The 22,746-nt window shown below is 51.5% G+C and overlaps 1 protein-coding gene across 2 annotated transcripts in view; it reads left to right on the top strand.

Annotated features, from left to right (window-relative positions):
- CAPN5 (calpain 5) overlaps window positions 1–17,352 on the top strand; it is a 108,973-nt gene extending 91,621 nt beyond the window's left edge. For both annotated transcript variants that reach the window (XM_065408165.1, XM_065408173.1), the window contains exons 6-13: window positions 1,274–1,467; window positions 2,718–2,795; window positions 5,175–5,370; window positions 6,151–6,273; window positions 7,280–7,476; window positions 8,865–8,986; window positions 15,784–15,920; window positions 17,130–17,352. In XM_065408165.1, coding sequence (XP_065264237.1) covers window positions 1,274–1,467; window positions 2,718–2,795; window positions 5,175–5,370; window positions 6,151–6,273; window positions 7,280–7,476; window positions 8,865–8,986; window positions 15,784–15,920; window positions 17,130–17,312 — 1,230 coding nt within the window. In that variant the 3' untranslated portion in view covers window positions 17,313–17,352. The remainder of the gene's footprint in view (window positions 1–1,273; window positions 1,468–2,717; window positions 2,796–5,174; window positions 5,371–6,150; window positions 6,274–7,279; window positions 7,477–8,864; window positions 8,987–15,783; window positions 15,921–17,129) is intronic.
- The last annotated feature ends 5,394 nt before the right edge of the window (window positions 17,353–22,746 follow it).

Here is a 22,746-nt window from a genome sequence, read left to right as displayed (position 1 = left end):
CCGTCCCCCAAGCCACACGCAGCTTGCTAGGAAAAGTTCTTACAGTCCCAAGCTGTGTTACCTTCTGCAAGCACCTCCACGCTGGGGGAAAACCCTTGGTGTGGGGGGTAGGGGTGGGCTGGGAGGCAGCCACAGCTAGGGAGACCCTGGTAATGCAGGTCCTGGAGTGAGTTCAGCGGCCTCTTGCCTTCTGGAGACCCCCAGAGCTGTGAGGATCTGTTGGTTCATCTCCGGCTGGGGTGCAGGAGACAGCAAGCCTGTGGGGATGCGAACTTCCAGCTGCTTCTTTGCCAAAATGTAAATTTCTCACTCATACCCTTTTTCCCGCCAAAGAATGGCCGCCTGACCAGGTGATAGTCCATCTGATTTTGTTGATACCTGGCTGAGCCGTCAGTTTGCCTTTTGTCTATGAGGAGCTGGTTTGTGCCTGCTTTTCTAAACTTGGAATATGTCTCAATAATGTTATACAGTAGAGTCTTATAACTTTATATACAATGTAAAGGGTGACAAAAATGACTAGGGATGTGGAACAGCTTCCATATGAGGAGAGATTGATAAGTCTGGGACTTTTCAGCTTGGAAAAGAGACGACTAAGGGGGGATATGATAGAGGTTTATGAAATCATGATTAGCGTGGAGAAAGTAAATAAGGAAGTGTTATTTACTCCTTCTCATAACACAAGAACTAGGGGTCACCAAATGAAATTAATAGGCAGCAGGTTTAAAAAAAAACAAAAGGAAGTATTTCTTCATACAACACACAGTCAACCTGTGGAACTCTTTGCCAGAGGACTTTGTGAAGGCCAAGACTATAACAGAGTTCAAAAAAGAACTAGATAAATGCATGGAGGATAGATCCATCAATGGCTATTAGGCAGGATGGACAGGGATATGGTGTCCCTAGCGTCTGTTTGCAAGAAGCTTAGAATGGGCAACACAGGATGGATCACTTGATGGTTATCTGTTCTGTTCATTTCCTCGGAAGCACTTGGCATTGGTCAGTGTCAGAAGACAGAATACTGGGCAAGATGGACCTTTGGTCTGACCCAGTATGGCCGTTCTTATGTTAATATTGCCACTCATATTTTACCAGGACAATAATGAACAGCATATTATGGGTTTTCAAATGATACCTCACAAGGCTTACTTTGTACAAAATCCATTATAGTTTTGTAAACAGGGTGAACATAGTGATACAGACTGTCACAGGAATATAACCTTCCTGGAGCTGAAAGCCCCAGCCCTGTGGCTCTGCTTTGTGTTTCCCTGGCCAGGCCACCACAGCAGCTGACATGGAAGCCCGCCTGGACTGTGGCCTCGTCAAAGGACACGCCTACGCTGTGACGGACGTGCGGAAAGTCCGCCTGGGCCACGGCCTGCTGGCCTTCTTCAAGTCGGAGAAGCTGGATATGATCCGGATGCGGAACCCCTGGGGGGAGAGGGAGTGGAACGGCCCGTGGAGCGACACGTGAGTAAAGCTGGGGCAAGGGGGCCTGGAGGGGGTCGCCAGCTACCCACCCACCAGCGTTTCTCAGCCAAGATCCTGTGTGTTTGTGGGGTCTGTGGTGTGACGAGGGGTGTTATGGGCAGATGGGATGGACTGTCTCCCAGGGGTGCCGGAGCTGGTGAAACTCGGGGCCCTCCGCTATTTGAAAATGTTTCTGATGCCACGTGATGTCTCAGCCAAGCAATGGGCAGTTTGGCTTCTCCAACACCCATGTACACAGGCCTTTTCCTGAGAAGGCCGGGTGCTGGCTTCAGGGGCTGTTTGTGATGGGATTGCGAAGAGCTGAACGCTCTCCCTGGGGCCCAGCAGACTTTATATGGTTCGTCAAGGGTCTAGTGGGTGTTATGGGCCAGATCCTCAGCCTGTTTACACCCAGCTCAGCTGAAGGAGGGAGTAGAGGGTGGTTTGAAGTCACCTTTTGGCTCCCCCAATCCAGGGCCAGGCAAGGTGGCCCCCAGTAGGACTCAGCCTACGGCACCCCTAGGAACCTTAGAGATGGCGAGAATTGTGGGAGAATTGTATTCTCTGCCCTGGCACACCCCACCCTGATGCCCCCTCCGTGGAGGTAGGGGGAGCAAGTGATGTAGAGACAGCATAGATCTATTCCCCCCCCCCCCCCCCCCCCGGTGTCATGGGGAAACCTCAGCTGCCCCTTTCCGGGCAGCTTTCCAGCTGCTTTATGGTGCTGAGGCTGGTGCTAGAGCCACGGATCTGGCCCTGCTGGGTTAGCCAAGCAGCTCTGCCGTGCCGCTCGTGAAATCTGTTAGCCCCTCGGGTGGAGCCTGAGGTGGTTGCTCTAACCGCATCAGCCAGGCTGCGCAAGTTCAAGTTTGCAAGTTCCCCTGGCACAGCTGGTGGGGTTTGCAAACTCTGTGGGCCAGATCCCCAGTCTGGCCGAGGTGTGCTCTGCTCCGGACACAGGGAGGGGAGGGAAATGTTCGATCTAAGCCACTTACCCACTCCCCTGAGCCTTGGGGGTTGAACTAGCCCCCAGTGTAATCTAGAGCAGCCCAGGGGCTGCACGAGCTTTATGCCATCCAGCTGTCTATCCCCTTTGCTCCACCGGAGGGCTCAAATGTGGCTAAAGTAATGCACAGGCCTCGTGCTGGCCCCCCACTCGGGGCAGATCCCCCAGGCTGAATAAACAGCTGAACCCCAGCATGTCTCCCCTTCTCCGCTCAGTAACGATTCTCTTCTCTTCTCCTCGGCAGCTCTGAGGAGTGGCAGAAGGTGAGCAAGAGCGAGAGAGAGAAGCTGGGGATGACGGTGGAAGACGATGGGGAGTTCTGGTGAGTCCCTGCTGGGTTTTGTACAATGTCAAGGGGCAGCTGTGTGGATTGATTACTCCCACCCAACCATTTCCCATTGAACTGGCCTGGGACTCGCGGCACGTAGCAAAGGGAGGTCTGAAAATAATCCACGCCAGATGAGCTTCAGTGAAGGATCCAGTTCACAACCTCAGGGGAACGCGTCAGACCATGTGGAATTAGCGCTGTGTGACCGGAACCCTAGGCGAGTATGTCTCTTTGTCGCCCCCTAGTGGCTAGTCCGCATTCGGGGTTTTTCACTTGTAGTCCTTCACTCAAGCCATAGAAGCCCATGCTTTTAAATAGGGCTCTCAATTAATCACAGTAAACGCACACGATTAACTCAAAAAAATTAATCGCGATTAATCGCAGTTTTAATCACTCTGTTAAGCAACAGAATACCAATTGAAATTTAGTCAGTATTTTTGGATGTTTTTCTACATTTTCAAATATATTGATTTCAATTACAACACAGAATACAAAGTGTACAGTACTCACTTTATCATTTTTACAGTGCAAATATTTGTAATAAAAATAATATAAACAAAAGAAATAGTATTTTTCAATTCACCTCATACAAGTATTTTAATGCAATCTCTTTATCGTGAAAGTGTAACTTACAAATGTAGATTTTGTTGTTGTTACATAACTGCACTTAAAAACAAAACAATGTAAAACTTTAGAGCCTACAAGTCCACTCAGTCCTACTTCTTGTTCAGCCAATCGCTAAGACTAAAAAGTTTGTTTATATTTACCAGAGATAATGCTGCCGGCTTCTTATTTACAATATCAACAGAAAGTGAGAACAGGATTCGCATGGCACTGTTGTAGCTGGCGTCACAAGATATTTATGTGCCAGATGTGCTAAAGATTCATATGCCTCTTCATGCTTCAGCCATTGTTCCAGAGGACATGCTTCCATGTTGATGACGCTCATTAAAAAAAGCAATGCATTAATTAAATTTGTGACTGAACTCCTTGGGGGAGAATTGTATGTCCCCTGCTCTGTTTTATCCGCATTCTGCCATATATTTCATGTTATAGAAGTCTCGGATGAAGATCCAGCACATGTTGTTCGTTTTAAGAACACTTTCACTGCAGATCTGACAAAATGCAAAGAAGGTACCAATGTGAGATTTCTAAAGATAGCTACAGCACTCGACCCACGGTTTAAGAATCTGAAGTGCCTTCCAAAATCTGAGAGGGACGAGGTGTGGCACATGCTTTCAGAAGTCTTAAAAGAGCACCACTCCGATGCAGAAACTACAGAACCCGAACCACCAAAAAAGAAAATTAATCTTCTGCTGGTGGCATCTGACTCAGATGATGAAAATGAACATGCGTCGGTCCGCACTGCTTTGGATCATTATTGAGCAGAACCTGTCATCAGCATGGACACGTCCTCTGGAATGGTGGTTGAAGCATGAAGGGCCATATGAATCTTTAGCGCATCTGGCACTTAAATATCTTGCATCGCCGGCTACAACAGTGCCATGTGAACGCCTGCTCTCACTTTCAGGTGACATTGTGAACAAGAAGTGGGCAGCATTATCTCCTGCAAATTATAACCAATCTTGTTTGTCTGAGCAATTGGCTGAACAAGAAGTAGGACAAAGTGGACTTGCAGGCTCTAAAGTTTTACATTGTTTTATTTTTGAATGCAATTATTTTTTGTACATAATTCTATATTTGTAAGTTCAGCTTTCATGATAAAGAGAATGCACTACAGTACTTGTATGAGGTGAATTGAAAAATACTATTTCTTTTGGTTTTTAAGTGCAAATATTTGTAATCAAAAATAAATATAAAGTGAGCACTGTACTCTGTATTCTGTGTTGTAATTGAAATCAATATATTTGAAAATGTAGAAAATAGCCACAAATATTGAAATAAATGGTATTCTATTATTGTTTAACAGTGCGATTAATCGCACGATTAATTTTTTTAATCGCTTGACAGCCCAACTTTTAAGTAGAGATTTTCAACGGAGTCTTTCATTGGGATTTGGGTGCCAGCCTTAGCTCTGTAAGTGCTGGGTTCAAATCCTTCTGGTGTTCCACCTATAACAGACACAAGTAGTAGATAAATCACCTGCACATGCATGGGAAGACAGGACTAGAACCCTGCTCCTTCAGCTCCAAAAAGCACAAGTCTCTGCCACTTGAGCTAAAGGATTGTTCTCATTGCTGTCTCTGAGCGCATGTCCCGTAGCCACTCTGCAGAGCATCAGCCACTAGAGGGCAGGATCACACACCCAGTACATAACAGCTGATCACAGGCTGCTTGCAGTGTGTTGGCCACACAGTGTGAGCTGTAGGCACACGAGGCTCAGCCCTGCCAATGACCCCTTTCCTGTCGTAGGATGACATTTGAAGACTTCTGCAAATATTTCACCGACATCATCAAGTGCCGTCTCATAAACACCTCCTACCTGAGCATCCACAAGACGTGGGAGGAGGCGGTGATGCGCGGGGCGTGGACAAGACACGACGAGCCCCTCAAGAACCGCTGCGGAGGCTGTATCAACCACAAAGCCACCTTCCTGCAGAACCCCCAGGTGAGACGGCAGAGAGGCGTGGAGAAGAGGACCTGCCAGAAATGACCTGAGGCCTGGCAGGGTAACAGGAGCCTGGTTGGGCCATCGGAGGCCAAAGTCTGGAGTGGCTGCCAGACTCTTAAACAGAACAGGCAGCCATGGTGCTGTTCTGGGGTTAACCACCTGCAATGAGCTCTTCTGTGCTTTTTGTCTCTGGCGCTGAGAGCTTTGCTGTGAGCTAGCCATTGGATTTTTGACTAAGTGCATCAAAACCAAAGGAAACACGTCTGTGCGCAACAAAGCCACTGCCTTTTGGAAACGAGAGGAAGCGTGGTCCAGTGGTTAGAGCACTAGCCTAAGACTAGACCTGGGTTCAAGTCCCTGTTCTGCCCAACTCCTTTGTACCTCAGTTCCCCGTCTGTACAATGGGGATAATAACACAGGGGTGTTGTGAGGATAAATACATTACAAATTGTGAGGGGCTCAGATATGCGAGTGATAGGATGGACAGATGAGATAAATACTGTACAACCCATGCTTGGGCCTTCCCAGACAGAGCCAGGTCAGACTGGGTGCTGAACTTCCCACACAAGTGCAAGTCCCCTAGGCATCAGGCTTAGTCTACTCAACACATGGTCACTTGCTGGGTTTGGACCCAGGTTATATCCAGAGGTGAGAAAGCTCATGCACCCCTCTTGGCACAGTTAACCCCTTCTCTCCCTGCTCCCCCTCGCCATCAGCACGCCTTACCGAACGGAAGGCCTCTCACCTTTCCTCTCTCGGTTGTGTCATTACTTCTAGTACGTGTTTGATGTGAAAAAGGCAGAAGACGAAGTGCTCTTCAGCATCCAGCAGAAACCAAAGAGGACCAGCCACAAAGAGGGCAAAGGAGAGAACTTGGCCATCGGGTTTGAGATCCAGAAGGTAAGCTGGGGTATGTACATTGTTGGCCTGAGTGCTTGCTGCCTGGGTGCATTAGAGGGGGCAGATGGCTCAGGAAGCTTCCCCAGCAAACCCAAGCAGGACCCTGGCGGAACGCTGCTGTTGGTAGCACTCCCCTGTGCATAAGTAGGGGATAGATGGAATGTCAAGCTGCCCCATGACTATAGGGGGCATGGTCATCTGAGTTGAAGGTGTTACTAGGCCCCTCCCCTCTCTGCAGCTGGTAGCACAGGAGGAGGGGAGGATTGAACCCCACACATGGTGTCACTGCCCTCGAGTGTGGGGCTCTCAGGCACAGATCGCTGATGTCAGGAACTCACACACATGGGAAGACAGTGCATCGCGCAGACAGGGTCTGTGGTCACCAGATCTCGGGCCTGAGGTCGGAGGGACCAAAGACCTGTAGTAGAAAAAGCACTGTGGGGAGACATGATGGAGGAGGGAGGATCTTAGAGAGAACATGGCCAGGGATAATTGAAATCACTTTCTCCCAGAAACGGAAGGTGCCTATACTGTAAGCCTGGCCTGGGTCATGCGGCAGTGGCCGGGAAATGACTGCGTGCCACTGGCTTAGTCATACCTGACAGCATGAAAGCGGTAGGAGGGGGCACCGAGGGTGTTAGTATCAGAAAGACTGGGACACTGGGCGAGCTTTCAGAGCGGTAGGGCAGTAAATACACATACACCCAGCAAAGCAGAAGGGATAGCCCCTGCTAAATAGGACTGGTTGATCTGTTGCCCTGAACCTCCCTTTAACCTACCTGGTGTGGTGCTCCATCTCTCGCTAGTAGCTAGACCACATAGAGCGGTTTATGTGTCTGCTCCTGTCTCCACTGGAGCTGATGCTTTAGCTCAAGCTGCAGCGGCTCCTGCTTTTAGACCCGGACACGGTGGGTCCAGTCCCTGCAGATGGACCCACACGAGGGGCCGTCGTTCCATGGGTATTGAAAAGATCTGTGCTGAGTATCCTGTTGTGATCTATGCCCAGGTTGAACTGAACCGGAATTACAGGATGCACACCGTGCAGCAGCAAGTGGCCACCTCCATCTACATTAACTCCCGGAGCATCTTCCTGAGGACAGACCTGAAGGAAGGCCGCTACGTCATCATTCCAACTACCTTCGACCCGGGTCACATGGGAGAGTTCCTTCTCCGGGTTTTCACAGACGTGCCTGCAGATTGCAGGTAAGGAGCCCATCTTCTTATCCTCAGCGTCACGCGCCGAACTGGAACAGGGTAAACTCCCTGGCCTGGATCTCAACCCCTGCCCTGGCCCGAAGGAAGCTCTCAGTAAGGGCCTGTTCTGGCACAATGTGACTTAGCAGGTGAATTTGCAGATCACAAGCTGCTTCAGAACCTGATAGATGTTCATGATCACTGGGCGACCTAGTGGGTTAATGACCCAGTGTGCAAACTAAGGTGTTTCTTAGTAAAACAAATGAGGAAGGGAAGGATGGCCCAGTGGTTAGCGCACTAACTGGGGACTTGGGAGTTCCTAGGAGTCCAATTTCAGTTTCCTGCTCTGTCACAGACTTCCTGTGCGACCTTGAGCCAGCCGCTTGGTCTCTCTGTGCCTCAGTGTCCCATCTGTAAAATGGGGACAAGAGTACCTCACTGAGATGATAATACATTAAAGATGGGGAGGTGCTCACAGGCTCGGGTGATGGGCACCGTGTCAGTACAATAGCTAGATAGATAGAAGGAGCTTACTCCTTATATGAGGAATAAATCCAGGCTCCACAATTAACATGTACCCTGCCCTAGAATTTGCACTTTCTTTTGCCCTTGTTTTTATTCTCTGCAAGAAAGAAAGAAAATGGCCAGGAAGGTAGGTAGGGAGCGAGGTGTAAATTCCGCCAGACTCATTGCAGGCTGTGTGGGATTCGGGGATTCCTGGGGGTATTTTCTTTTCTCTCGCCCTATTTCTCACCTGCTTGTTACAACCAGCGCATGTTTAATGTGATGTGGAAGCCAAGTGACCTCACTCGGCCTTCCCCATCCTCTGCCTTCCAGTCACCAAACCCGCATGGAGTTTGCATTGGGCTTCCTTTCAGAGGGGACCCAATTGGCCGGCCAGCCGTGCGCACCTAACTCCCTCCTCCAGAGGCGTCCGGCGCAATATCCAGATCTGCCTCAGAATGTCCCACAACAGGGCTCTGCTCAGCGGCGCCGACTTTCTACTGTGCCGGGGAGTGTTCAACCCCCGCTTTGCCCCAGGCCCTGCCCCCACTCCACCCCTTCCCCCAAGGCCCCACCCCCACTCTGCCTCTTCCTGCCCTGTTCCTCCCCCGAGTACACCCCACCCTTGCTTCTCCCAAGGAACAGCTGATCGCGGGAGGTGCTGGGAGAGAGGGGAAGGTGCTGATTGGTGGGGCCGGCGGCGGGCGGGAGGTGCTGGTCAGGGGGGCTGTGGGTGGGTGCTCAGCACCCACCATTTTTTCCCCATCGGTGCTCCAGACTTGGAGCACCCACTGAATCGGTGCCAATGGCTCTGCTGTTAGAAAGAGGCGTGAACTCTGGGAGCCCAGGCGTGTCTGACATGACGTCTCCCTTGCTGTTGATCCCCCACGCAGAGAACTGACCTTGGATGAGCCTGCCCGCACCTGCTGGAGTGGAATGTGTGGCTATCCACAAGTGGTATCCCAGGTCCATGTCCTGGCAGCAGCTGGGCTGAAGAACCAGGATTCCCAAGGAGGTACGGGCCTTTTTAATTGCTTGTTCTGCACTCGCTGAGGGATGGGGAGCCAGTGCTGAGCTTTGGTTTTGTTAGAAGGAGAGTAGGACCAAGTCCTTTGTTTTCAAATCATGTTCCAGGGCCTCCAGCACACGCTGATGATCCAACAGGTGCTAGGGCAGGGTACCGTGGGGACGGGCTCCTTCAAAATACAAGACATGGGTCAGATTTGGCCTAGTGGTTTATTTCACAGAGACCCATTTGGAAGACAGGACAGAGAGGGACCTTCTGGGTCAACGAGCCCAGTCCCCTGCCATTGCAGGCAATCCCCCATCATTCATTATTCTGCGGCAGGATCGGTTCTCCACAGCCTGGTATCTTACGTGGTCATGTACCCCAGTGCAGCATGGGTGTATGACTACCCGAGGTGGCAGGCAATGGAGAATCAGACCCACGACCTCTCCTAGAGACGTGGGTCAGGGAGCCAGAGGTTTCCAAAGTTACAGCGAAGTCGCTGTTAGAAGATCAGCAGAAGAGGAGCATCTTGTGAGACCCAAGGGCTCCGTAAAGATCAAAAGGCCCCTGTGGGTGTCAAGGCTTTCACAGGCGGTAGCCTTGCTGAGATCCTGGGACACTAACAGAACGGCTCTGCATAGATGTAGAGTCACCGCGTCACCCTGCCCTGTAAGGCACGATCACGGAAAGGACATTGCACAAGGCTGGAGGCGTACGAGAGATAACAGGCAGCACGTTACACAGTGCAGAATCACACTCACAAACACGAGCTGCAAGGCGTTACGGAGGCCGATGGTTTAGCGAGATCGAAACAGGGGGTCAGACGCTTTCCGCCACTAAGCATGGCCTTTGCAGTTCCAGAAGGGAAGCTACACAGGCTCAAACCATGCTGGGGCTAGGAAGTGGTTACAGTGTTACAGAGCATGTATCTCTGCATAGCTGGCAGGTGCGGGGGGTGGGTGGGGGGCACTGGGATGTTCATGTGGCTTTAAAGCATCCAGTCTAGGTCCTTGCAGGGTACTGAATTGCTTGCATCCCTCCTCTGTCCTTTGGGGACCGGCAGTGGATTCTCCAGAGGGGTGCACCTTCTGTTGGCACTTTGCCATTTGCAGGGCCTCTCATCAGGAAGACAGCAGCACAGCGCCCCCTAGAGTTGTGCTGGTGAGTCCTGGCTCGTTTCTTGGTTGCTAAAGAGAGCGACCTGGCAAGGGGCCTCCAGTTTCATCACTTACATCTGGATCAAGAAACCCTAGGATAATAGTGGCGGGGGGTAGAGGGGTGACTTTTGCTGGTCCTGCTTTCAAAAGAAACACGGTAGCTACCATGGACATTAATGACTTTTCCTGATTGGAACTCGTCCTATCACAACCCTTCTCACCACCTCACTGGTAATGAGTTCCCAGGCAATGTGCATCAAGGGCGTCCCTTGCAGGGCCTTGAGAAGGATCCTTGTGGCAAAGCGGCTGTTCCAAAACTAACACCGCTCCTTCCTTAGGCTGTGCTGCGTATGCCGCAGAGCCCTTCTAGGCTCTCCAGCAGGGGCGTAGAGGGGTTTATCCCCGGCAGGTTTCTCCTCAGGGGAGAGACAATGACTTGCTGGCTCCCTGCTCACAGAACCCATCAGCCTGAGTCGTCTCTCACCTACCCTGGGGTAAGCCCGGGGCAGCTCCACTCAACTAGTAGATGGAGTCAGTGGGCTGGTGACTAGGGGGCTGGTCTGAGACGCCGGAGAGCTGGGTTCTCGTCCCAGCACTGCTGCTGACTGCTCCTGGGACAGTCGCTTCATCTCTGGGTTATTGCTTCCCCTCCCAGCCTTTGTCAGGCACTCAACTACTAGGGTGATGAGCATGGTTTAGGAACCTTTAGAAATCAAAGGGATCAAATCAGTGATGTGAACGGAGAATCCAGCCTGACATCTGGATCATATGGTGTAGGGCTCATCCCCCCGTGCTCTGGTTTTCATGGATAACCAGTTTCCTGGGATCACGTACCCTGCTGCTGTTCTAAAGACGTGCTCTAGTTGAGAAGGAAATCAGTCGACAGAGCCTCTTCTACACTCTCCGAGATCCTGGCTCTGAAGAACCGGGTCCCGGGTACAGTGTGATGAGGCAGCTGCAAGGTGGTGACTTTTACACCAAGATGCCAGGTGCAGCCTCTGGAATGGCATTTCCTGTTCTGATTCCCCGGCTTCAAGCCGCAAAGCATGCTGCCCTCTGAGTAGATGTGAGGTCACTGAGATCAGGGCAGAGCAATACCAGCCGCAGGGTGTCCTCCACAGCCAGCAATTGGTGTGCGTTGGTGGTTCCCAGGGCAATTGTGCCTTTCCTGTCTCCCAACCCTTCCCGGACATTTGAGGGCAGTGATTTATGGGTGGAATTTGGCTCTGGCTGGTGGAAAATGAGGCTTTTGTGGGTCTTTCCAAAGAAGCGTTTGGAAAACATGGCTGCGAAATCCTGCAGCTGTTTCTAATCCTGGAAGCAAGGAGCCCCGGGAAGTGGAAAGTTATGGAGTAAGGGGGGCAGTAAATCACTGCCAAGTGTCCTCTGGGAACAAGAGAGGAGGAAGTTCAGTCTCTGGCCTCGGGAAGTGGATTGGTTCGTTCCTCTGCATTCCCAGAGTGCACTTGGAGGGAACATTGACACCTGGCTGTGTTTCCTTGGCAGTTACCAATGTCTCTTGTGAGAGCATTAACCTTGCAGCCTGGCTGCTCTGGCCCTCAAACAATGATTCATTCCGCACTACAAACACGGGGACATGGGCCTGCTGCCTAACGGAGAAATGTTGGTTAATGTGGGATCCTTCTTCTCTGGCCCTGCAGCTCACGCACTCACCCGGGCCCTGACTTGATTGCTTCACCCTGTGTCTGGCCTGCCCGAGGCCCCCGGGACACCTCCTTCCAGTGCAGCCAATGCACAGCTGCGACAATGATCTACCTTGCCCGGCAGGCTGACTTTGTAACACGCCCATCCTTGAGCCGCCCCCTGGTCCCCCTGCCACCCATCGCGTCTAGCTTAAACTCTTCTCCTCGCCCTCAAGACCCCACACCATCCTGCTCCCTCCTCCACCCCTGCTCATGCCACCTCCCACTCCAATCTGCAGCCTCTTCTCTGTGTCGCCCCCTAGTGTACAGAGTGCCTGCCCCAGTAGAGTGACCAGATAGCAAGTGTGAAAAATTGGCACAGGGGGTGGGAGGTAATAGGCACCTATATGAGAAAAAGCCCCGAATATCGGCACTGTCCCTATAAAATCGGGACACCTGGTCACCCTTGCCCCAAGCCACCACCCTCTTTTCTCTGCACTCAAGCCCCTCCCTAAGACGCATGTTGTCCCCAAAAAATAATTCAACTATTCTGTAACCCTCATTTCTTCTTTGAGTGCTTGCTCATGTCAATTCCAAGTAGGTGTGCGCACGCTGTGTGCACAGTCGTCGGAAGGTTTTCCCTTAGCGGTACCCATCAGGAGCAATGCTCCCTCCAAAGCCATGTGGACAGAGAGTTTAGAGATGGGACTCTGGGGAGAGGGGGATGAGCAGGGATGGGGGGCACAGCGGGGGTGGAGGACTTGGACCTTCCCGCCATGCCGGACACCTTTGAGGCGACTAGGGACCTCATAGCAATGACAGCGCAGTTCCCCACACGGGCGGCGGCACTGGCACAGTCACAGTTACCGCAAAGAGGCACAGTGCCCTCTAGGGGCAAGCCGGCGATGATGCGGCACCGCTCGCCCTCACCTCCGCACCACTCCCCGGCACCATCTCGCTCCGCGCCACCTTGGTCGCCAGGATCGGAGTCCTCATTGGACTCGGAGGCGGAATTGTATGCCTCTAGGCAAAGCTGGCACCGCTCCAGACAAGGTGGACAGCCACTACCCATGATGTCATGGCCACCGCAGTGGCAGGCGCCGGCTCAATGGCCCTCCTGGACCCCATGGGCCTACCACCAACCCAAAGGGCCGGGGTCCAGATCCTTGTCGGTGGTTTCGGAGGCACGGGCCCCTCCATCATCAACAGCTGTAGCCCGGGAACCTCTGCGAGGATCAGAGATGGGCACACAGGCCGGCACTGAGACCTCAGCGGGACTCGGCACCGGGGCCGGTACCAAGATGGGCTCGGGCCTGGAGACACACACGGCGTTTTGGCGCAGGGGTATCCCCGTGAGCCAGAGGGTCAGGAAAACTCAGTGCCCCCATGAGCATCTTCTTCATCCTCCCCGGCTGAAGCGGTGGCAGGCACATCCACCATGCTGCTGGCAATGGACAACAGAGCCCACCCGGAGTTGATCAGAAGGGTGGCTCAAAATTTGGGCTTGCAGTCAGAGGAGGTGTCAGAGGAGACCGACCCCATGGTCAACATTCTGGTGCCTGAAGGTCCCTCATTAAAACCATCCATAACACTAGTAAAGCATTGTGGCAAACTCCCGCTTCTCTTCCTCCCATGGCCAAAGGGGTGGAGAGGAAGTATTTTGTGCCTTGAAAAGGGTATGGGTACCTGTTCACTCACCCTCAGCCAGGCATTCTGATGGTGGAGGCTGCCAACGAAAAGGAAAGGCAGGGACAGCCAGGACCGACTCCTAAGTCTAAGGAGGCGAAGAAGCTGTATCTCTTCAGTAAGAAGGTATAGTCTACAGGGGCGAGGGGGGGGAAGCTCCAGCTTCACATCGTCAACCAGCAGGCAGTCCTCAGCTGCTATAGTTTTAATTCTTGGAACGTCCAAATTTAAGGAGCGCCTTCTGGCGGACTCCCGCTCGGAATTTGCTGCTGTCCTTGAGGAAGCAAGGTCGTCACGAGGACCTCCTTACAGGCCTCCCTCGATTCAGCGGACTCTGCAATCCATACCATGGTGACAGCCGTAGCCAAGAGAAGGAGCTCATGGCTTCAGGTGTTGGGACTCCCGCACGAGGTCCTGCAGACCTTTCAGGACTTGCCTTTTGAGTGCGTAGGGCTCTTCTCAGAGCAAACAGACACGAAGCTCCACAGCCTACAGGGCTCACGGACAACTCCGAAGTCCCTGGGGCTTCATATGGCAGCCTCCCAGAGGAAGCATTTTAAACCTCAGCCTGCCCCTCATTTCTACCCAGCTCCTCCTAGACAGGACTATAGCAGGAAGCGGAGCAGGAGAAAAAGACGGAGACCTTCTCAGTCCTCCTCTAACCAGGGCCAGGGCTCAGCAAAGCAGCCCTCAGCCTCCAAGCCAAACTTTTGAAGGTGCGCCCGGGGGCGACACATCAGTTCAGATTCCAGATCCTTCCCCTCCCTTTTGTGAAAGGTAGCTCTTGGCCCTCTGCATTTAGGGCTAGATTGTGCAAGTTGGTGGACTGTGGGGTAGAAATCTGGGTACCTTTTCCCCTTACAAAGCTCCTACAGGTGGCAGCATAGTCCGGTGGCTAAGGGAGTGACCTGGGAGGCAGGAGACTTGGGTTCTATTCCTAGGTCTGCACAGAACTTTTGGGTACGTCAGTTGCCCAATCTATAGGACGGGGCAGTGATCCTTCAGCTTGGAAAGGAAACGACTAAGGGGGGATAGGATTGAGGTCTATAAAATCATGACGGGTGTGGAGAAAGTAAATAAGGAAGTGTTATTTACTCCTTCTCATAACACAAGAACTAGGGGTCACCAAATGAAATTGATAGGCAGCAGGTTTAAGACAAACAAAAGGAAGTATTTCTTCACACAACGCACAGTCCACCTGTGGAATTCTTTGCCAGAGGATGTTGTGAAGGCCAAGACTATAACAGGGTTCAAAGAACTAGATAAATTCATGGAGAATAGGTCCATCAATGGCTGTTAGCCAGGATGGGCAGGGATGGTGTCACTAGCCTCTGGTTGCCAGAGGCTGTGAGTGGGCAGCAGGGGATGGATCACTTAATGATTACCTGTTCTGTTCATTCCCTCTGGGGCACCTGGCATTGGCCACTGTTGGAAGACAGGATACTGGACTAGATGGACCTTTGGTCTGACCCAGTATGGCCGTTCTTATGTTCTTACCTCCCTTTATAAAGTGCCTTGAGATCTATGGATGAAAAATGCTATGTGGGCTCAATTCTGTGAGGTGTCGAGTGCCCTCAACTGCACCGATGTCAGTGGGCATTGAGGGGGCTCAGCCCCTCCGAGAAAGTGCCTTATAACAGCTAAGTAGCTCTGGTGGTATCATGCAGAGTGGAACTAGACAGCAGACACTCGCTTCTATGTGCTTATCTTTTTCACTGAGCAGTGAAGAGAGATCCTAGCAGTGGTAACAAGGTAGGTTCTTCATTGCACTGCAATGTGGCCTTGGTGTGTTTTCTTCTGTTCACGTTTATGGGACTATTTTTTGTCATGGCCTGCAGCCAAGATGCTCCGAAGCAGCTAGTGATTTTGAGGGCCCAGCAGGAGACACCTGAAAGGGCCCTGATTTTCAGGATGTGCTGAGCACCCATTGTCTGAAAATCAAGCTTCTTCAGAGTGTTTCAAGCTGGGCACCCAAAATCACTAGTCAGTTTGGAACATCTGGGCTTGTATGTTACAGTGATATTGTCACGTCACTGTTTGGGAACCACCTTCAGCTGGTTTCCTCAGCCGCTAGCCCACATCCGGGGTGACATCACGCATAATGCAAATGAGCCTTGGCCCCTGGATGTTTGTAGATCTCAAAGGACAATGCGCAGGTGGGCAAGCATCATTGTCCCCATTTACAGAGTTTGCTTGATTTCCTGCTGCCATTTGTGGGTTATACACTATAATACCCACTGTCAGGAGTGACCCAAACAAAGGCTAGGAGGAATGACGTTAGCTGTGGCAGGAGGCAAATTCTCTTTCCTCTCCCCAGGAGCAGACCCATATGTGATCATAAAGTGCGAAGGGAACAAAATTCGATCTCCAGTGCAGAAAAACACCCAGGCTCCAGAGTTTGATGTGAAAGGTCTCTTCTATCGCAAGAAGGCAGGACAGCCCATCATTGTGCAGGTGACTAAAAGGCCAATCTGTGGGGAGCCAGCAGGACACAGGTTCTATTCCCTGATCTGCAGGGCAGCATTGGCTATTTCATCAAAATACTTTGTGACTCAGTTTCCCTGTCTAACAGTGATGCTCATACTTGACCATTCTTCATTGTGAGGCTCAATTATTTAACATGTTAAGTGAAAAGTATTAATTTGTCAGGTTCTTAACCAGAAATGTGGGCTTAAGGAGGTATGGTGCTTTAGACAATGCGCAGGTACTAGTGGACAAATTGTCAAGCTTTTTTACTAAGCTCTTCATTGGTCTAATTCCCACTAAAGTCAATGGGAGTTTGCCCAAGTTTGGATTCAGTAAGAACTCAGTAAGGGCTTCAGGAGTTGGCTCATTATGAGGTACTACAGATACTTTTCACATCAAGTATAGCCTCTTAAGGGAGCCCTAAAAACAAAAGGAATGTGGGGTCTGATTCTCCACTGCCTTTCAGCTCATGTAGTCACTTACACGCTTCCATGCTGTCGTTCTGACCCCAGCCCGCAGGGATCAGAGGAGGTGTGTATTTAATCCTGGGAGAGGCAAGGACACAAGTCATCACGTCATTATTAAAATACCCTCTGTATGACCAGTGACAAGGGTTAAAAAGTCCACTCATCCACCCAGGAAAATGATTAGCCCAGTGACCATTTCAAAAGTGGAGGAAGATCAAGATTCACCAGCTGCAGAGAGAGGCTGGTTTAGAGGTTAAGTTCCAGGAGATCTGGCCACAGGTTTCCTGTGCACCCTTGGGCAAGTCACTTCGTCTCTTTGTGTCCCAGGTCCCCATTTATAACAATACTTCCTTTCTCCCATCCTTTGTCTGTTTGGTCTATTTAGACTGTAAGCTGTTCAGCTCAGGGACTGTCTCGCTTCTTGTATGTACAGAACCCAGCACAATATGGCCCTGATCTCATCTGGGGCCTCTCGGTGCTACTGCAAGAGAACTAATCAAGAACAGCAAGACTAGAATGATAAAGGCATCCCATATACCCTGTACGGACGTTTGTACGTGCAGAATAGGTTGCAGCAGAAAGCCTGCATGTGGCCCAACAGGAACAGCACCCATTTTGTGGTGCATCTGAAGAAGTGGGTTTTTTACCCACGAAAGCTTATGCCCAAATAAATCTGTTAGTCTTCAACGTGCCCCCGGACTCCTTGTCATTTTGTGTTTTGTTTCTCTAGGTCTGGAACCATAACATTATAAGTGACGAGTTCCTGGGCCAGGTGGCCCTAACTGGTGACCCCGATGACCATCTGTCACAGCAAACCCTTCAGCTCCAAGATAAAGGGAACAAAAAATCCAATGGCATTTCAGGAAGCATTGCTGTGAGACTGCTCAGCAGTAGCAAACTCACCAATGTCTAGCTTCTCAAGGACTCTTCTTCTCGAGCCATATATGTGAATATAAAATATATATAGTATATATACTGCCTGCAAGAGTGTATGAACTATGCATGCATCACACTTAAAGGGGCCAGTCTTATGTTTTCAAGGTTAAACAAGGTGCCTTTTTGGGAACCAAAATGATTCTTTTACTCACACGAGGCATCATTTGTAGCCAATACTAAAGTGGTTCGTGCCGGTGTGAAAGCACTGGGCATATGGTACATTCTGTGACAGCCAGAGTGGGATGCCCTGATGCTGTTTGTTTACATGGGGATGTCGCGCGCCCCCAGAGATGGGCAGGTTGGTCCCACCAAGCAATATGCCTTTTCAATCTACCTGCTTGGTTTTAGACAACCGTATGGAAATTCATCATCACTGAAGTCTCCTTTAATCACACATCTGTGGAGGCATCTGAGAAAAGTGGATAACAGGTGGTGTAAATGTACATGGAAGTTTGTCTGCGTAGTGGGCCCAGGTTTGTACACTGGCTGTAGAGCAGCTGGAAGGAGAAAACATGGGAAAATGTCCACAGTCTTTCCAAAACAGTGAATCCCATCCTCCTTGGGCAGTGGCCCCACCTTACCCGGCAGAGATTATGGGTGCACCACCCGGTGCCTGCTGTCTCACTTTCAGCTGTGTGTGGTCTACCTTGCCAAGTATCAACCCCCATCTTTCATTGATAATTGGGAGAGGGGGAAATGGAATAGCCAATTTGACCCCTTTAACTAGTTTAGTGGTCCCCAGACTGTGGAGTGCGCCCCGCTAGGGGGGTGCAGAGGAACATCTGGGGGGGTGTGGCGGGGCCTGGGCCAGCCCCCCAGGGGGTGGGGAGGGAGCGCCACCCAGCCCCGCTCTGCCCCCAGCTCTGCTCCAGCCCCAGGTCCAGCTGCCCGGACACTGTCTGGTTACTCGCAGTAACTGGCCTCTACCACCGGAGGCAGGAAGAGCAGCAGGTGCTGCTGCTGCTGGAGCTGAGAGGAGCACTCAGGGATGGCTCCCTGCCCCGAGCATGGCTCCCCCTCCCCCGTCCCGCCCCACTCACCCCCCCCACCTCCAGAGTGTGGCTCCCCCTCCCCCATCCTGCCCCAGTCACTTCCCCCCACCTCCAGAGCGTGGCTACCCCTCCCCCGCCCTGCCCCAGTCACCTCCCCCCACCTCCAGATCATGGCTCCCCCTCCCCCATCCTGCTCCAGTCACCTCCCCCCACCTCCAGAGTGTGGCTCCCCCGCCCTGCCCCACTCACCCCCCCCACCTCTGGAGCGCAGCTCCCCCTCCCCCATCCAGCCCTACTCACCCTCCACCTCCAGAGCGCGGCTCCCCCTCCCCCATCCTGCCCCACTCACCCCCCCCACCTCCAGAGTGTGACTCCCCTGTCCTGCCCCACTCACCCCCCCACCTCCAGAGCATGGCTCCCTCTCCTGGTCCTGCCCCAGTCACACACACACCCCCCCCCGCCTCTGGAGCACAGCTCCCTTTCCCCTGTCCTGCCCCACTCACCTCCTGTCCCCCCGAGGGGGGGGGGGAGAAGGAGATGCAATTGAGAAAGTTGGGGACCACTGAATTAGCTCCTAGGGAGTCACACAATACACAAACTATCTTGTCTATTTCTTATAGACAAGCAAGCCATAATGACAGGACAGATGAGTTTTTACAGCCTTTTTAATTTCATCATATTGTATCAGGACCAAAATGTCTTAATATTTGTAATCCTTTTAGGTCCGTTTTTCTTTCTCTTAAGAAACAAAATGATAGACGTAGGCTTTATTCCCCCTCCACGGAAGAATCTTTTCTTACATCATTTATTTGGATCTCTTTTATTTTTAAAGCAGATTTGGGAGGGGAGTTATTGACATTCCATTGTAAATGTTGCTGTCTTTTCCGCTTCAGTAAAATGAAAAGAAGTTTTTAATTAAATTAGTTTTGTTTGATTTTGGGGGACAGATCAGCACTTTATAGTCAGCCTAGTTGGTCTAGGAGCTGTCTTTGATTTAATGCTATTTCCATCAAGCATTTCATTCCTCACAAAGAATCCAGTGTTGCACTTGATTACATAAAACTTTGTGGCGTGTATGTGTTAAAATGGGCTGGGAAAATGTCTTTGTATCCCAAAAGCATCCAAGTGTCATGCTGTACCAGATCAAAGAGCAGTCCAAACATGCAGTTAAAAAAAAAAAAAAGCCAAAATTGTAGAGATTGTACCTTCTATAAATAAATTGCATCTATTTTATTTGAACGCCCTCAGTTCCAAATATCGTGGTCTTCCAAAACCCTTTCTCAAACCCAAGGGCTACTGTATGGATTGGGTTATTCCGTTTTAGATTCTTTTCAATAAACTTCCATTTCAAATTGATTTCTCTGCCAGCTTTTAATTCAAGCCAAGTCATGGGCGTGATCTTAAGGGGAAGTCAGTAAACAGCTACCGGCATGCGCACCCGATTACACTAATAAACATTCACTCAACAGGGAATGTGCGGGAAGGACTATATTTGGGAAGCATCCTCATCTGAGAGCAAACCCTTACACGGTGTACCTGGCCACTAGCCACATGGTGTCAGGGTGTTGCTTTCCAGGCCCTAGAACTCTTCTCCTCCTGAAAGACAGTCGGCCACGGCACAGACAGACGTGCTGGAGAACACACGTTACGTGGATCGGGTCTGGGTAAGAGGGAGTCGTGTGAGCTGCGGTGGCTGAAGGTTACTCCTTTTCTCACGCCAGACAAGCAGCATTCCAATGGCAATGGATCCCTGCCCCCACATTATGTGTGAGATTCTGTTCCGTGCTCCCCTTTTGTGCCCTAATTCTGAGCTGCTCGAGGGGCGGGAGAGGCCACCAGTGTAGCCTCTGAATCTGTGCAGTGCTATATTCTGCAGCCTTGTTACTACCACCGAGCCTCCAGAATTGATGCTGGAAGGGCCTGATGGAGGGCAGAAGGTTGGGGGGGGGGCTGCTGCTAGAGGGGGGCAGCTCTGTGGGAGTTGGAGCTGGGGCTTTAAGGCCACTCTCAGAACTCTGCCTGCAGGAAGGGAAGGAGGCTGCTGGGATCAGGCACTAACCTCTAGCAGACTGGCTGGCCAGCCCTTTATGGGACGAGTGGGAAAGGAGGAAACAGAAGGGAGCAGCTGTGCCTAAAACCACACTCCTCCTCACCCCTGGGCCTGCAGGGGAGACTTCTCCCACTCCTGAGAACAATGGGCTTGGGCACATCCTCAGCCCCCCTCCAGAAGAGGGACTCAAGCTTCCTAATTCACCCCAGAGGCGCCATCCCTCCTCACAAGGCCCACACAGTTGTGGCCGGAGAGCCGTGTGTGCACGTCCATGGTGGAAGCGCTGAAAATAAATGTCCCTGTGAGATGCCTTTGGCAATTCAGAGCTGCCAGGGGCCCTGCTCGGGCAGAGGCTGGCCCCCTTTGCACCTGCTGCTCTTCGCCTTTTGCAAACGCTGGGACCCGCAAAGGCTGGTCTCTGAGCTGAGGTTTCTGGGGCTGAGCCTTCACGTGATACCTTGTCAGTTCTGTCCCACCCCTGCACCAGCGCAGCCTCCCACAGCTCCAGGAGGGCTTCGGCCAGGAGCAGCATGGTTCTTCCTGGCCAGCCTGCCAGCACATTGGGGGAGGGGGGAGGAGCCCTGACCGCACTTTCACCCTCTTAGGGGGGTGCCTCATGTGTTGGCATTGCACTAGCACAGTCTGTGCATTCACCAACCTGCCTAGGGCTGGGCCCTGTGCAGGGTCACAAGGGATGGGGCAAGTCGCATGAGGGCCCACGTCTCACCTGTGCACAGAATAGCCCAGTGTTTCTAATGCTTTAAACCATCAGAGCAGGGAGAGTTGGGACGGGGTGTAACAGCACAAATGCCTGTGATCTGGGAGACTGGAGTTCAGCCGCTAACATTAGACTTTCCCCAGCCCGTTGTCAGTTTCCTAGCTGAATATTTCCTTGTCATTTAACTGGGTGCAGTATTCTTCCCTGCCTGCCCTGAAGAGTTGTGCATTGTTGCTGTGTGCTGTTGAAGAGCTGCTGTGTTCCACCCCAGAGGTGGCTGCATTTCAGTGGCAGGCAAAATGATCCCTATGTCACTTGGTAACACTTTGCTTGTAATCATTCTGTGTTGTGCTTAGGCGGCTTTGGATAACGTGTACCGTGTAGTATTACATCTATATAGGACATTTCTTTCCAAAGGGTCCCACAGCACTGTACAACTCTGCACACAGGGATGGCATTACCAAGCACTGAAAGGCCCCCCCTCTGGAGTGAAACACGCATCAGATCATGGAACGAGGTAGAAAACAAGGACTGGTCAGTTTTCTCGTCTCCTTCCTGCCACAGCTGCTGTCCCTTCTACCTCCCTAGCCTTCCCCACACCTGCTGATTTCGCTAATCTTTGCCTGGGATTACAGGGTGAAATTCACTCCAGTGCAGAGCCAGCACGAGACCTAGGCACCATTTATCCCCTTCTCTACCCTTTAAAATAAGTCTTAAGAGAGATTTAACTGTTGCAAAGGTCTCTCTGCACAGTGGGGAATTTCACCACTGAGGAGGGAGAGGGCAGATCAGTTAGACAACAGCCACTTAGGACCTTGCTTGTGAGTTAAAAGAACCCGCTGAGGATCACAATTCACTTATATTTAACAAGAGGTAAACGGGTTGATGTTTCCTTGATGTGTGCAAAACTCCCACTGCGATCTGTATTAGCAACTGCATGGAGGGAAGGATTGTAGCCCAAGTCCACAAGGTGGCGCTGTTGTGCCTTTTGTTTGCGGGGCTCTGTTGTTCCCCACTGCCAGCCACAATACAGCTCCTGGCCTGAGATCCTGGTTCCCCTGCCCCCCCTTCTGGTCCCCAGCACAAGGGAGGGAGTGAGAGGGAACTGCCAGAGGGGGAGGCGAACGTGTCATCAGAGCCAGGCCTGGCTTAACCCATCCCTGGGGCTAGGCACAATTAATCGAGATGCTCCCGCACTGTGGGTGCATTTATATTAGCCTGGTCCTGACCAGCACAGCTGTTGCTTAGTTAACCCTCTCCTCTCCAGGCTACTCAACCACTGGCATAGGTGCTGGAACTAGGTGGTGCTGGGGTTGCTGCTGCACCCCCTGGCTTGAATCAGTCACCCTCCCTGATTGAACTAACCTCGTTATCTCCAGACTGATTTATACCTGCCTCTGGAAATTTCCATTGCTTGCGTCTGACGAAGTGGGCATTCACCCACGAAAGCTTATGCTCCAATACTTCTGTTAGTCTTAAAGGTGCCACAGGACCCTCTGTTGCTTTTTACAGATTCAGACTAACACGGCTACCCCTCTGACACTTGGCTGGAAGTGGTTTCCATCATACACAGGGGTAACAATTTGGTTCAATGGCTCTCAGCACCCCCACTATACAAATTGTTCCAGCGCCCCTGGCCACTGGCTCCTGC

Source organism: Emys orbicularis, chromosome 1 (assembly GCF_028017835.1).
Source record: "Emys orbicularis isolate rEmyOrb1 chromosome 1, rEmyOrb1.hap1, whole genome shotgun sequence".
Classification (NCBI taxonomy): Eukaryota; Metazoa; Chordata; order Testudines; family Emydidae; genus Emys; species Emys orbicularis.
This window is presented reverse-complemented; position numbering and strand designations above follow the sequence as displayed.